At 41.2% G+C, this 13,008-nt stretch overlaps 1 protein-coding gene across 1 annotated transcript in view; it reads left to right on the forward strand.

Moving 5' to 3' along the window:
- CLIP1 (CAP-Gly domain containing linker protein 1) overlaps window positions 1-11,632 on the forward strand; it is a 61,142-nt gene extending 49,510 nt beyond the window's left edge. The window contains exons 20-26 of the mRNA XM_014962927.1: window positions 2,424-2,476; window positions 7,698-7,815; window positions 8,090-8,249; window positions 8,967-9,016; window positions 9,845-9,850; window positions 10,360-10,484; window positions 11,194-11,632. Of these exons, the coding sequence (XP_014818413.1) occupies window positions 2,424-2,476; window positions 7,698-7,815; window positions 8,090-8,249; window positions 8,967-9,016; window positions 9,845-9,850; window positions 10,360-10,484; window positions 11,194-11,416 (735 nt within the window). The 3' untranslated portion in view covers window positions 11,417-11,632. The remainder of the gene's footprint in view (window positions 1-2,423; window positions 2,477-7,697; window positions 7,816-8,089; window positions 8,250-8,966; window positions 9,017-9,844; window positions 9,851-10,359; window positions 10,485-11,193) is intronic.
- The last annotated feature ends 1,376 nt before the right edge of the window (window positions 11,633-13,008 follow it).

A 13,008-nucleotide genomic window follows, 5' to 3' on the forward strand; every position in this document is an offset into this window, starting at 1 on the left:
GCATTCCACAAACGTTGAAGGACTTTACAAGTTAAACAGGCGCCACAATCTTTTCCTAAAAGAAACCGATGCAAAGGAGGGATGTGTATGTTTGGGGGTGGGGAGAAAAGAGCATCATGGAGCACTGTGGGCATGGCCTTTGGGGAGCAAAGGGTGAATAATGTGAAATACTTATGAAAGTGTAAGGTTTTTCCAATTGGAAGTGGCAGTCAAGAGCATAAACAGGAGGAAGTTAAGCCAGCCCGGGGTGAAACAAAGCGATCTGTTTGTGGAACGTGGCCAGGTTAACGCTGCACAGTGTGACCAGAGAGAAATGCTAGTGCTGGTAGAGGAAAAGTAGTCCAAAAAAACCAGCTGGAAAAGCGCGATGCACAAAGAGATTGCAACGTGAGTCTGAGGGAGGAGAGGGGCCATATAAAATAGATGTCAGAGGGGGTTCTGAGAGGCGGCTCAATAACGTGCAGCTCGTTGGGATTTACCAGTGAAACATTTCTCAGAATTTTCTTCATCTTTTTTCCTTCTCTTTTTCTGTCACCAGTCAGTACAGAGGTAAGGAGTTCATATAGGCTGCCTCTGTGTAGGAAGCAGACAAAAAGTCTCGGAAGCGGGGTCTGTGCTTTATGCTGCTGCTGGAATTGCAGGGTTTGACTTGCCTGCAGGAAAGATTTGGCCTTAGCCCCATAGTTCTGTGGCTGCTCAGCAGTCATACAGCGGTCACCTTCCTTGAGAGAGACATTTTTGATTTCATTTAAGACTTCTTAATATATGTCTCTCTACACCATTCTAAGTATCTATATTTCATATCAATAAAGTCATCTATTTAAGCCCAAGCAAAATGATACAAATTGATCTTAAACCTGGAAGACTTAACAGTGCTGCAGTATGTGAAAGGAAGAAGGTAAGTTGTCAGAAAATATGGAGAATTTATCTAAGTGAGCTGCATTTAACCTAGGCTTGAAGGCTGGTGAACAAGCTGGTGAACAAGCTTGCTTCTCATTGCAACTTGCTTCATGCTTTCTGTGCCAAACCTGAATGTCTGCAAAGTGCTGGAAATATTTAGTCAATAAGAGACTATTTCCTGTTGTTCCAAGGTTTCCATTATAAATACACATCTTGCTAACCTTGTGGATGAACCCTGAAAGCTTGTGAAGTCTAAACAGAGATTGTGTTCAAGTCAGTTCTGCAGGGCAGTGATTGCTGACTTGGGCCATTGAATAAGAGAGGAGATGCTGAAAAATAATTAATTGGCCTGAAAAATACTTAATTTCTTAACCTTATCAGAAGTTCAGTTATCCCAGTGTTTCTGCCGCGAGCTGCATTTAACCTAGGCTTGAAGGCTGGTGAACAAGCTGGTGAACAAGCTTGCTTCTCATTGCAACTTGCTTCATGCTTTCTGTGCCAAACCTGAATGTCTGCAAAGTGCTGGAAATATTTAGTCAATAAGAGACTATTTCCTGTTGTTCCAAGGTTTCCATTATAAATACACATCTTGCTAACCTTGTGGATGAACCCTGAAAGCTTGTGAAGTCTAAACAGAGATTGTGTTCAAGTCAGTTCTGCAGGGCAGTGATTCTGACTTGGGCCATTGAATAAGAAGAAAGGAGGAGATGCTGAAAAATAATTAATTGGCCTGAAAAATACTTAATTTCTTAAACTTATCAGAAGTTCAGTTATCCTAGTGTTTCTGCCGTAGGGTTTGACAGTTTTGTTCTTGTACAAATTATGGTTACTTGTTTCATTCTGCTTTTCCTAAACCTATGTGTGCCTGTCTGTTTGGACCCCAAGAACCTGTAACAACAGTATTTTCAGCTGAAGGCCTCACTAGTTGTCAGGGCTTAAGGTGGCCCCATGGAGTTACAAGTTCAGGATACAGTAACAAAACCAGAGTAACAGCTTCAGGGATCAATAATTTATCTCTAAGTAACGGTACAGTAACAAATATGGATCAGTAGTACAGTTATCCAGGTCAGACAACAGCAAATCCAGTAATTCACCGATACTGGGCTAAAATTCATATCCAGGTGCTCAAAGGCTTATGGTTCTCTTTGGTGTGCACGACGTGAAAATACTATCCAAAGCAGTATTAGCCCCTCACTAGCCAATATTCTTGGTCACTGAACAATTTGTGTGTGTTGCCCTAGTAGAAAATCAATTACTTTGAGGATTTTTAGGCTCTGTACCCTCTCCTGCATTTGTTTTATGATGATAATGATGTTCTGATCTGTTACAATACAGAAACAATCCTTAGTATATTAACTGTATCTTTTTGTGTTTTAGCTGGAAGAGGAAAGATCAGTGTGAGGATTTTTAGGCTCTGTACCCTCTCCCACATTTGTTTTATGATGATAATGATGCTCTGATCTGTTACAATACGGAAACAATCCTTAGTGTATTAACTGTATCTTTTTGTACTTGTGTTTTAGCTGGAAGAGGAAAGATCAGTACTCAATAACCAGTTATTAGAGATGAAAAAGAGGTAAGTTTGTTTTTTTTTCTGATGTGTGTTCAACTATACAGTCCCACAGAAAACGTCAGAAAACATAATGTCTTTTTTCTGATGTGTGTTCAACTATGCAGTCCCACAGAAAACGTCAGAAAACATAATACAAAAACAGCTCTAAGAAAAAGCAGTTCTTTTCTGTTGTATCATAGTTAAAAGTCCTGAGGTTGTTACACAGATTGGCTTACAGATGGTATCTTCCCCATTTGCTTTATTAAAAGTGAGATGGAAATGTACTTGTATTAATATAAGAGCATGTTAAGCAGTGGTATCTCCCACTTCCTCGTTAGTTGTGCACCTCTTGCATTGTTAGTAGTTCTCCTCATTTTCAGTAATCAGTTTAGTGTTTGGTTTTAGTCTGCTCTGGAATATAGGATTGTCCTTCAGTCTGATAAATATGTGTGTGCACAGACCTGACCCATCGAGTTCTTAAGGAATAATGGAAAAAATACAGGGATGCTGAGGATTGTTGTTTAAAAAAAAAAAGTAAATAAAAGCAGCCGTTATTCAGCCTCGAATGGATTGTTCTCATAGTGTTGGGATATGGAGTTCATTGTGGTGGCAGTTATTGCAGCTCATTCAGCGCTGTTTTTAAATGCCAGGAGATTTGTCCTGGGTGATGGGGGCATCCATTTGTAAACTTTGCTGTCCAGTAAATGGTCCCAAGGTACAAAATTTACTGTCTTTCTGCAATATATTTATGGAAAGCGAATTGACTCAGTGCCACAATGTCTTTAGGAAAATGTGGCCTTTTCAAAAGCAGTTATATTCATCTTTAGAAAAAGATGTAGCTCTCCAGGACACCAAGCGTGTTCCAGGAAAAACAAACAAACCCCCGTGCAATTTCCTGAATAGATAATGGTCACAACAAAGAGCAGTGAGTGGCACTTGGGTGTTCGTGCGCATCCTCAGCCACTCGCTGTTACACACTGAGCCCTTTTTTATTCCCTAATAATCTGTTATTTGGGAGATGGGTCATGCTTTGTTAGAGCTCACACTCTGTTCTAAAGGACAAGAGGCCCAAGTTACGTTTTTTTAAGATGAGGTGAAGAAGAGAGAAATCTTTAGCTGGTGTAAAGACTGCTTGACAACCACAATAATTAGTGTGTCTGTACCAACTGGGGATCATCTCCAGCATATTTGATGTGGAGGAAGGGAGGGAAAAGGAGGATATTAGTGCTGCTGACAGCTTAGAATGCTGTTCACAGCCTTGTTATTTAACATGTTTTAAAACATGTTTGAAAGTTACTTGAGGAAAGGAAGGAGGAAGTGGGGACCCAAGATTCATTCAGTACTTTGCAGCAGTTCTATATCATAGCACACATTAAAATACAAATTCTGTAGTAAGTTATAAAAAGCAAGGTTTATGGCTCTGATTTACCTTCTCCTGTTTTTACTCTGTGTGAGCTGCCTGAAATAACCTAGATACTTGTGAATCTAAAGTGAGTTTTGACATCACTGCACCTTCAGTTGGTTACACCGAGATGCCCAAGTTTGGCTTAATGACATTTCTCAACAGCGTTGAATGAACTCCACTGGAAAGGGGAGAACAAGTAGCAGAAACAGTTGACCTCACTGGCACAGACTGCAGGCCACTAGGGGTTAAAATACATACGGAATTATTTGCAATAAAAAAAAGTTAGGCTGAATGAAGAGCTAATTAAATAAAAAAGAATGTCTCTAAATTTCCAAATTCCACTGAAGCTGGTGATGAGATGAGCGATGATTTCTTCCTTTTCTCTTAAGAAACTGAGATACCGAAAAAGAGACATCTTTTTGTTTCAATTAGGTCAAATCTCTAGCAGTAGTTTGCTCACCTTCCTTCCACCCACAGGAATCCTCTTCCTCTATTTTAGCAACTCCCTCTATGAAATAGTCCGGCCAGGAGTGAACAGGAGTTTGATGTTTATGAATCTCAGGGGGTTCTATGTTACTTCAGCTCATTAGGTTCATTGTGGGTTGCTAATTGTCTTACTGTCTTTGAGCTTGCGCTACTTATCGATACTCATTTCATTCCTCTCTCTTCCCTTTCCTACCCTTGCTTCCTTTGCTATATCTGTGTGTCTTTAATGGTAAGACTCAAGAAAGTCTATCCACGTTACAATAAATAATTATTTATTTTTTTTTTAAGTAAAGTTGGTGTACATATTTTGGCTGCCTTTGTCCCTTGGTGTCTTGCTTTTGTTTTGTAAAATACTCAGCAATATACATATATATATATATTAAAAAAAGTCTATATTTTTTACTGAAACAAAAAAGCCCCTTGGTGCAAATCTAGTTCTTCCTTACAGTATTTCACATTTCTACTCCATGTTTCTAACATGTGGTTCTTGTTATCTTGCATTTTTAAAGCTTGCCCAGTAACACTTTAAGGTATTTGCTTCATTCTTAGAATTTCTTATTTTTGTAGTAAGGGAAGAATCTGGGTGATTTTTCTTGTTAAAACGAAACAAAACCCTCTCTCTCCCGTGACTTCCACACACTGCTCAAAATATGGTTTAGCTTCCTCAAGAAAGTGAAATTTAAAATGGCATGTGAAATGACAAAGTCATTTTTATTGCTGTTTTTTAAATCCCTGCTGGCAAGCAGTTATTTTGGATTTGAATTGGCAGGGGAAAAGTTTAAGTTCACTGAATCAATTTTCTTTTTTTTTTCCTCCTGATAAAATAAATACTTTAGTTATTTCACATTCAATATGTGCTCCTTGTGTTGACTATCTCTCGTATGAATCACACCACAAATGATACTGAAGCTGAGAGCGTCAGTGGGGTAGTTTCTCAGCTGATGCTGGAAGTGAACTGTGATCCACACTTCTGTATAAGTAAGAAGTGACATATACCTACTGGATTTTTAGTTTTTCCAGTTTCAACGTTTTTAGAGGGCCTCCAAGCAGAGCTGTAAAGTGTGGCTCCTGCAGAGACTGCCCTGTGAAAGAAAAAAAACGAATCCTGCAGTACAGGGACCTTCCCTTCCTCCCCCTTGTTTTCTCTCCTCTTTTCTTCTCTTGTTTCTCTCCCCTTCTGTTACAGTATTCTAGAATCCTGTATTCCATTTGTAAATATATATATTTATATGCTTACAAACTGTTTGCCTTTTTCAACCACCGAAATACCTGTGGTGGTTGAAACCAAGCCCAACAAATGGCAAGTTAATCGTGTTTGTACAAAAAGCATATTTGGTCTCGATCTCTAAGGTGAAGATCTGACCAAAAAGTGGAAACATTGGCTAAATAACAAGCTCTTGAGCAAGAGGTGAGTCACTGGGGTTTCCATCTGCCCCCTGTATATAGCAAAGGGAAGCCCGGGTGAAGTCTCAGGTACAGGAGAGCTTGTGAGCAGCAACTTCCAGATGTTCTTTCTCATTTCCCCAGCCTTAATGAAATGCTGGATGTGCAGCTCAGTGGGTGGGAGAGGGCAGCTCTGCTCTGTCAGCAGCGTCCCGTGCACTGGGGACACATCTCACACCACCACCCGGCGCTTCTGATCCAGTTCAGCAAAGCCTTTACACAGAAGGGTTTAGGCTGGAGCTGCTGAAGAACAGAGACTTTTAGTGCTTTGCTGAATCAGGGTTGCCGAGATCTATTAAATGCCATTGCCCTTTTGGTTTTATTAACAGGAGTATAACGTGTATTTGCAGGCAAGATTGTGCAATTTGTTGTGTTTCTGCTTATATTAATTCTCTCATTGTAAAAAAAAAAAAAAAAAAAAAAAAAAAAAAAAACCAAAAAAAAAACAAACCCAAAATCAACCTTTTGGTCATTGTTTGGTAACTGCATCAGCTTTTCTAAACCCCAGATTCTCCACTTGCTGCTTCCATTCCTGAGTATAATCTTAACAATGAAAGAATTGCGTTAATTGTGCTCTCATTGTTGAGTTTCCTATTTATCTCGAGTGGGTGAGATTTATTGTATTTCATGGTCTGGGTATCATGGCTCTCACTAACTGCAGATACCACGGATATGAAAACTTCTCCATTTGAACCCAATAGTTGTCCCCTGCCTACCAAGCATCCTCACACAGGGACAGGTTCTGTCCTAAGAGAGCGTAGCGTAGTTTAGTTATTTAAATGGGATCATTATGTCATTTGCTGTCTTTGAAGTATCAGTTACTCCGTGCTTTTTGTGTGGAGGGTGCACACTCAGGTAGCCCAGCTGGTCTTCAGCACCCTCAGTGAGTCAGCAGGGTGACAGGTCACTGCTGTGGCCGTGAGACCACCACCATCTAAACCAAGATGTATGGAACTGCACACAAAGCTGGCTACACCTGCAGAACCTCAGGGAGGTGACACCTGGTTGCTGGGCACTGCCTGGTGCTCTGAAAAGCCAGTTTCTCTTCTGGATAAGTAAACGCAGATTTTTTGGAGTAACAATCTTTTTTTAAACAAACCAAAACCTCTCCGATTGTAAGGAACTTTTGTAGCAAGAGTCCTCATACCAGAGGACAATTACTCATCTGTGTGTATTGTGTGACCCATCAGGAAGGCTCGTTAGCATCAATTTGAGGATGTCATAGCCCTAAGAGCACTTTCAGGACAGGATTTGTAGGCAGAAGTCATTTGTCTCATTAGATCAGCTGAAAAGGTTGGGAAAGCTGGACATACAGAGGGGTTTGTGCCAGCTCTGGGGGTTTTCTTTTTAACCCTTCTTCCATGAAGTAAAACGAATCCCATGTGGTTTCATGCTGAAACAGTATCTAAAGGCCCAGAAACTCTCAAAGTACGTCTTTCAGGAAATAACGATGTCACTGAAATTAGTGAGGACCAGCTGATATTTCCAGCATCATCAATGCTTTGCATGACAACTTGTATAATGAGCTTTGCATGTATGTTTTGTTGCTTGTTAGTAATTTTCAAGAAGTAACAAAACTCTGAAGTTAGGTTTTGTGGAACATTGTGCAACGTGTTTGTTTATCCTGTATCTCCCCAGTCTATTAACTTGCTTCTTTAAATTCAAATGGATACGGTGATATGCAGATTCTGGCATGTACTACCTAGGTAAACTTTTTGCTTTGTTTCCACAGTTGTAACATCTGAAATGTTTATAGACATATAAAATCTTAGTCAAGTACAGAATTTAAATTTGCTTTTTAAGAACCACTTCTTATAGTAGTCTAATACTTGAAACCAAACTAAACTTCTTTAGGCGACTACAATAATCTATTCCTTAGGTGATTCCTGATTGTATTTGGTTTTCTTTTAGAGAATCAACATTAAAAAAAGAAATTGATGAAGAGAGAGCATCATTACAAAAATCCATCAGTGCTACTAGTGCCTTGATCACACAAAAAGATGAGGAATTGGAAAAACTCAGAAATGAGGTAAATGAAGAACAGTGGGATGGTGCTTAATTTTGGGTTAAGTTATGGCTAGAAGCATATGGCTTTGCATACTTGTTACTGAAGACTTGGCTAATTCTTATGCTGTATTAATTTAGCATAGTTAAACCTTAGAATTAAGTCTTTAAGTATCTGTGCCTACTTCAGTGACTTCTGGTGTGTATTTTTGGTGACTATTTAGCCCTTACACTAAGGATGTTGCCTTGGTGCTCCGACTTCTCCTGGAAGGTCTAAGCTTCTTAAATAACTCTTACAGATCACGGTGCTCCGTGGAGAAAACGCTTCTGCAAAAACCTTGCAGTCAGTGGTTCAGTCACTGGAGTCTGATAAATTGAAACTTGAGGAAAAAGTGAAGAACTTGGAGCAAAAACTCAAGGAAAACAACGAACAGCCTTTAACTGTATCTAGCTCCTCAGGTAAAGGAGACAAGCCTCTTCACTGTCTCTGGGCCTTTAATCTTGTAGATTTCTCCAGCTGTTAACCAGAGAGTCAAAAGGAGTGTTAACTAACAGACGTGTGACTTTCCTTTCCGTGAGACTTCCATGGAGGCCCTCTGACCAGCGGCAAAACGGGAAAGTGACCCACACTGGGAGTTTACACCGGGGCGGAGGGCAATTTGAGTTGAAATGCAACGTGTTTTATGGTTTATGCCATATCCTGTTCATGGTGTGGCTTCTGTGCAAAAGCCTCTCTTGGACTGGTTTGGGGTTTCCTGGCTGTAGCTGCAAAGTAACGTAACAAACGCACCTCCCTGAGCACGGGACTGGGAATCCTTGCACTTACCCTGTCTGAGCTGCTTCGGCTTCGTACCACTACAGTCTCATCACTGCAACAGAGGAGCATTCCCTTACAGATTTATTAACTTCAGATGTCACCTATACATACATTTTTTGTATTTTAATAAGTTATGTGGAATATTGAATATACTTCTGTAATGCACTAGTCAAAAAATCCCCCCCCCCAAAGTCACCCTTACCAAAGCTTATACTGAGTGATTAGAAAGCACTGAGAATAAGGCGTTTTAGAGACTAGAGGTTATTACATTATTTCAGTCTGAGCCATTGTATGTTTCATAATTTATATTACTGGATACTTATACTTTGGTTCTGTTTGTTTGGTTTTTTCCTTTCAAGGTGACATTGCTGCTAATCTACTTCAAGATGAAATTGCAAAAGAGAAGCAGGTACTTGATCTGAAACCTCAACATGCTAAAACAACAGTGTGTCTACAGGCAGAGTCAAACGTTTTTCCAAAGACAGTTCCTAATCAGATTTTGTACATCACAGTTCTAATGGGCAGAATTATCTTGTAACCTTCTGCTTCTGAAGGGAAATACTAACAGCAGGAAATAGTAAGAATCAAGTGATGAGTGATACTGGAGAAATAGTCCAGGTTATTGGGATGTGAGGGAACAGGCAGGAAAGCAGGTGGAGAGTTTTGACCTGCAGCCTGTTGGTGAGGTACAGCCCAGCAGAGCACACTCAAACTGCTCCCTGGCATCCTTTCCAAAGGTTTCTTGGATGTGAATGAGGAGTAAGGTGTGACCCACCTGAATCTGCCATGCTTGCCATCTTGGAGAAATGGGCTGCCTGACCTCACGTGTTACGTCTAAGCTTCTACAGTTGGAAATGTTGATCTTTGCTTTTTAACTGCAGAACTTTACTCAGAATGAGGGTTGGCAGCAATGGGGCAAGGAATTTGCTCAGTTAGCGTGAGGAAAAACATGTATCAAAGAGTACAATAATCATAATGAACATGTGAAGTGCTGCCGTGCCACAGGCAGCATGACAGCAAACGCCTAGGAAACACAGATAGAAGAGAAGCACCTTCTGCTCATTATAAAAGTCCTTGTTAGATCTCTAATGTCAGTGATGTTGATTAAAAAAAAAGTCCTTCCTACTCTGTACAGAGATTAGAAGTTGTGTAATTAACACACACTAATCACCAATATTTTTCTGTTTTTCTGCCTCCTTGAACTCACCTGCTGATGGCAACCCCTCCTTCTGATCAGCACGAGGTTTGTTCTACTTTTTGGCTTCCTTTCTTTTATTCACTGTTAATTTACCAAGCATTACTTGACTACAGTGCTGCTGCAGGGCTGGCCTGCTGATCTCTGTGGCTCAAATTAGCTTTGGGACATGTCCTACCAGTGCCCTGCGCTGTATCCCCTAGAGCTGCAGGAACAGAGATGCTGTTCTGATCAGAATTCACAACTGAATTTGGGTTCAAAATGTAACATTAGAAAAAGAACCCGATCTGTCGGTGGTGGGTTGAGACCCACCGATGTCTCAGATGTGTTGGCTGGACAGAACTACCTGACTCCCTGGGCAGAAATCACCCCGAGGGTCTCAGAGGTCCTTGGGGAAGTTCTTGTTCTTTCAGTGATGGACACTGAAATCTCACAACGATCCAGTGGCAGGAGTTAATGCGGATCTGCACCTGTCAGTTGGAGGGTTATTCCTTGTCTGGCTTTCTCTGAAGTGCAGTCCCCAGCCTGCTGACTGTCCTTGTTCTTGACTGTCACAGATTGACTTCCTGAACTCAGTGATAGTGGATTTGCAACGGAGAAACGAAGAATTGAACTTGAAAATACAAAGAATGTGTGAAGCAGCCCTGAATGGCAATGAAGAGGAGATAAATAACTACGACAGGTATAAATCCTAAAGGAAAACCTTGGCTTGTGTTTTGGGAACTGTTGGTATCAGTCAGTTCTGTCACCTGCACAACGCACCAGCCTGATTTCGGCTGTCAAGATGGAGCTTCCTCTTGAATTTAGGGTGATTGGATCCAGCCTTCTTTTTAGGTCCATTACTACAGTGTATTGGGTAGTGCAAAATGATCCTCTGTAGTTATCAGTCACAAACACTAGGGTATCGTAATATATTTGTTGTCAGTGTTGGTTGAGTTTGGCCCTTTCCAAATGAAGTAGAATTTTTGCTCTCAAGAGGCCCCAGGTAGCTACATTGAGATGAGGAGATCCATCCAGAGAAACAGAGCTAAAACCAATTCTCTAAACTGTGACTTCAGATCTCTGCTGTCAAGAGAAAAGAGAAACTAGTTTACATGTGGGTTGTTTTTTTTTTAAAATAATGTCTGCATTTATGCAATTATTTACACCAACAGAGCAGATTGTTTAGTAAATATTATCGTATAAGGGATTATGGGGGTACTGCAAGGTAGTTAAGATGTCAGAAGATCTTCAGAAGGGATTTTGTAATTATTTTTGTGTTGTTGTTGACCCCTGTGGTGTTTCCTTAGTCTCAATAATTATGAGACAGCTTATCGAGCAGGGCAGGGCAGCAGCCCTTTCTCCTTTATGGAGGAGAAGTACCCTGCTTGACTTTGGTGCTGATCTTGCAGTGAGGAAGAAAGCTTGTCCAAGAAGAAACCTCGTCTCTTCTGCGATATCTGCGGCTGCTTTGACCTTCACGACACCGAAGACTGTCCCACGCAGGCGCAGATGCTGGAGGAGCCGCCCCACTCGGCCTATCACGGCAGCAGGAGAGAGGAGCGTCCCTACTGCGACACCTGCGAGATGTTCGGGCACTGGACGGCCGACTGCAACGACGACGAGACCTTCTAGTGGGACGTGCAGCAGCGAGGACGGACCGTCTGCACGCCGTCATCGGACGATTTATGCCACCAGCATTCGTGTGTGCTCAATGTCAGGAAAAGGGACAGCGTTTCTTGACCTACCCCCACCCCGCCCCCAGCCCTGGCTCCCATTCCCCTCGCCCAGCCACTCCCGGAATCAAGTTAAATTGATATTTTGCTCCTCCACTAATAAATACCCTCACCACTCCCGGAATCAAGTTAAATTGATAAATATTTTGCTCCTCCACTAATAAATACCCTCTCTCCCTTTAATAAACTTAAGTAAAATATAAATAAATGATTTAACAGAAGACTTTATGCTGTTTCTTCCCAGGTTCTGGGTTTGTCCCCACTCTTAACAAGAAGTGCCCCCGTGCTGTTGCATCTATTGATGGGAAAACATGTATAGGAACGAAGCACTATAGTTATATTAAAGCTTATTTAAATACCTTAAAATTATGCTGTTAATTTTCATATTTGCACTAAACCATTTTAAGGCTGAATTTGTACATTTAGATTTTTAAGCTTTTCTTTGACACTGGACTGGGTTGAGAAATATTTCATCTTTATTTTCATTTACTCATTTGATTGTGATTTCACTCAGTGAACCCGAGCTCCGGGTTGTGGTTTGACGTCGGTGTGAAACGTGAAATCCTGAAGCAGGTAAGAGACGGAGCTGCTGTGGGGTTTTTCTAGAAACCTGTATGCTGTGCACACCTAAAACAGTTTGTGGGACATCCCTTTTTTTTTTTTTTTTTTTCATTCTTTCAGCTTCTATATAGTGTGCGTGTGTGTATATATGCATATATATATTAAAGTTATATTTTGGAAAAAAAAGGTGTGTTTTCTTTCATATCTTTTTGTTCTATTAGGAATGTAACGGGGTCTTTGTGGGGACAAACATGCCCTGTGCCCGCACTCTAAATAAATAGAGAGAAAAACATTAGCAGTGTTGTGGGATGTTTTCACTAACACTTCATGGGAACCCTCCTGCAGCCGACAAATGTTGCTGATGTCAACAAAAGTGTGGAAGACAGGGAATTTGGTGCAAAAGAGAAGGGGTTTGAATTGTAGAATGATAGAATGGTTAGAGTTGGAAGGGACCTTAAAGCTCATCTAGTTCCAAACCCCCTTCCATGGGCAGGGACACCTCCCACCAGACCAGGCCTTAAACATTTGCAGGGATGGGGCATCCACAGCTTCTCTGGGCAACCTGTTCCAGTGTCCCACCACCCTCACAGCAAAGAATTTCTTTCTGGTATCTAATCTAAATCTCCCCTCTTCAATTTAAAACCGTTACCCCTTGTCCTGTCACTGCACTTCCTGACGAAGAGTCCCTCCCCAGCTCTCCTGTAGCTCTCTTCAGACACTTGAAGGCTGCTGTAAGGTCTGCTTGGAGCCTTCTCTTCTCCAGGCTGAACAACCCCAGCTCTCTCAGCCTGTCCTCACAGGAGAGGTGCTCCATCCCTCTGATCATCTTCGTGGCCCTCTGCTGGACCCTAATTATAGAATAACTAATCATATAATAGTTTGGGTTGGAAGGGACCTTTAAAGGTTGAGAAGGAACATCTTCAACTAGAT

Source organism: Calidris pugnax, unplaced genomic scaffold (genome assembly GCF_001431845.1).
Source record: "Calidris pugnax isolate Ruff unplaced genomic scaffold, ASM143184v1 scaffold32, whole genome shotgun sequence".
NCBI lineage: Eukaryota > Metazoa > Chordata > Aves > Charadriiformes > Scolopacidae > Calidris > Calidris pugnax.